At 47.9% G+C, this 780-nt stretch overlaps 1 protein-coding gene across 1 annotated transcript; it reads right to left on the reverse strand.

Annotated features, from left to right (window-relative positions):
* Positions 1–234: 234 nt before the first annotated feature.
* On the reverse strand, positions 235–777 carry LOC106002562 (olfactory receptor 13A1-like; the record flags this gene model as incomplete). Its single annotated transcript, XM_013037421.1, has 1 exon — positions 235–777. A coding segment is annotated over one exon (543 nt), but the record flags the coding sequence as incomplete, so codon positions are not given.
* Positions 778–780: the final 3 nt, after the last annotated feature.

The following is a 780-nucleotide window of genomic DNA, read 5'->3' on the forward strand; positions in this document are numbered from 1 at the left end:
CCTCCTTTCCTGTATACCACTTTTTCCCTCCTGTCCCCACTCACAAGATGTAAAGTTCATTTTCCACATAGTGTCTGGTGAGTTCCACTGCTGCATTTGTTCATGCTTTGTCTCTCCATTACTGTGCCCCAGTCCTCACCCTCCCAAAGACAGATGAATAAGACAAGAAGAAAAGAAAACAACAACAATAAAAAATAAAAGCTCTTGCTTCCATTTCCTGGAGTTCTAGGTGTATTAATTTTTGAAGAAAGGGACAAGTTTCCTGAGGGCGGCTTTGACTTCCTTGTTCCTCAGAGTGTAGATGAGGGGGTTGAGGGTGGGGCTCGCCATGGTGTACAGCACTCCAGCCACCTTGCTCTTCTCTGCACTGTAGCTGGACACGGGACTGATGTAGGCATAGAACACAGCCGTGTAATACATGCACACCACGATGAGGTGGGAGGAGCAGGTGGAGAAGGCTTTCTGCTTTCCCTCTGATGTCCTCATCTTCAGGATGCTGGAGATGATGAAGCCATAGGACACAATGGTCATGAGGAAGTTCAATATGCCATAGAATGCATCAGCCAGTGTGGTCATGACACTGTTCACATAAGTGGAGCTGCATGAGAGACGGAGCAGAGGAGGGATTTCACAGAAGAAATGAGTGATGACATTGGGCCCACAGAAGTTCAATTGCACCATCAGTCCTGTGTGGATAGATGAGTTGAAGGCACAGATCACCCACACTCCAGCAGCAAGCACGCTGCAGAAGGCCTTGCTCATCATGGTGCTGTAATGCAG

This window comes from Dipodomys ordii, unplaced genomic scaffold (assembly GCF_000151885.1).
Source record: "Dipodomys ordii isolate 6190 unplaced genomic scaffold, Dord_2.0 Scaffold13899, whole genome shotgun sequence".
Lineage (NCBI taxonomy): Eukaryota > Metazoa > Chordata > Mammalia > Rodentia > Heteromyidae > Dipodomys > Dipodomys ordii.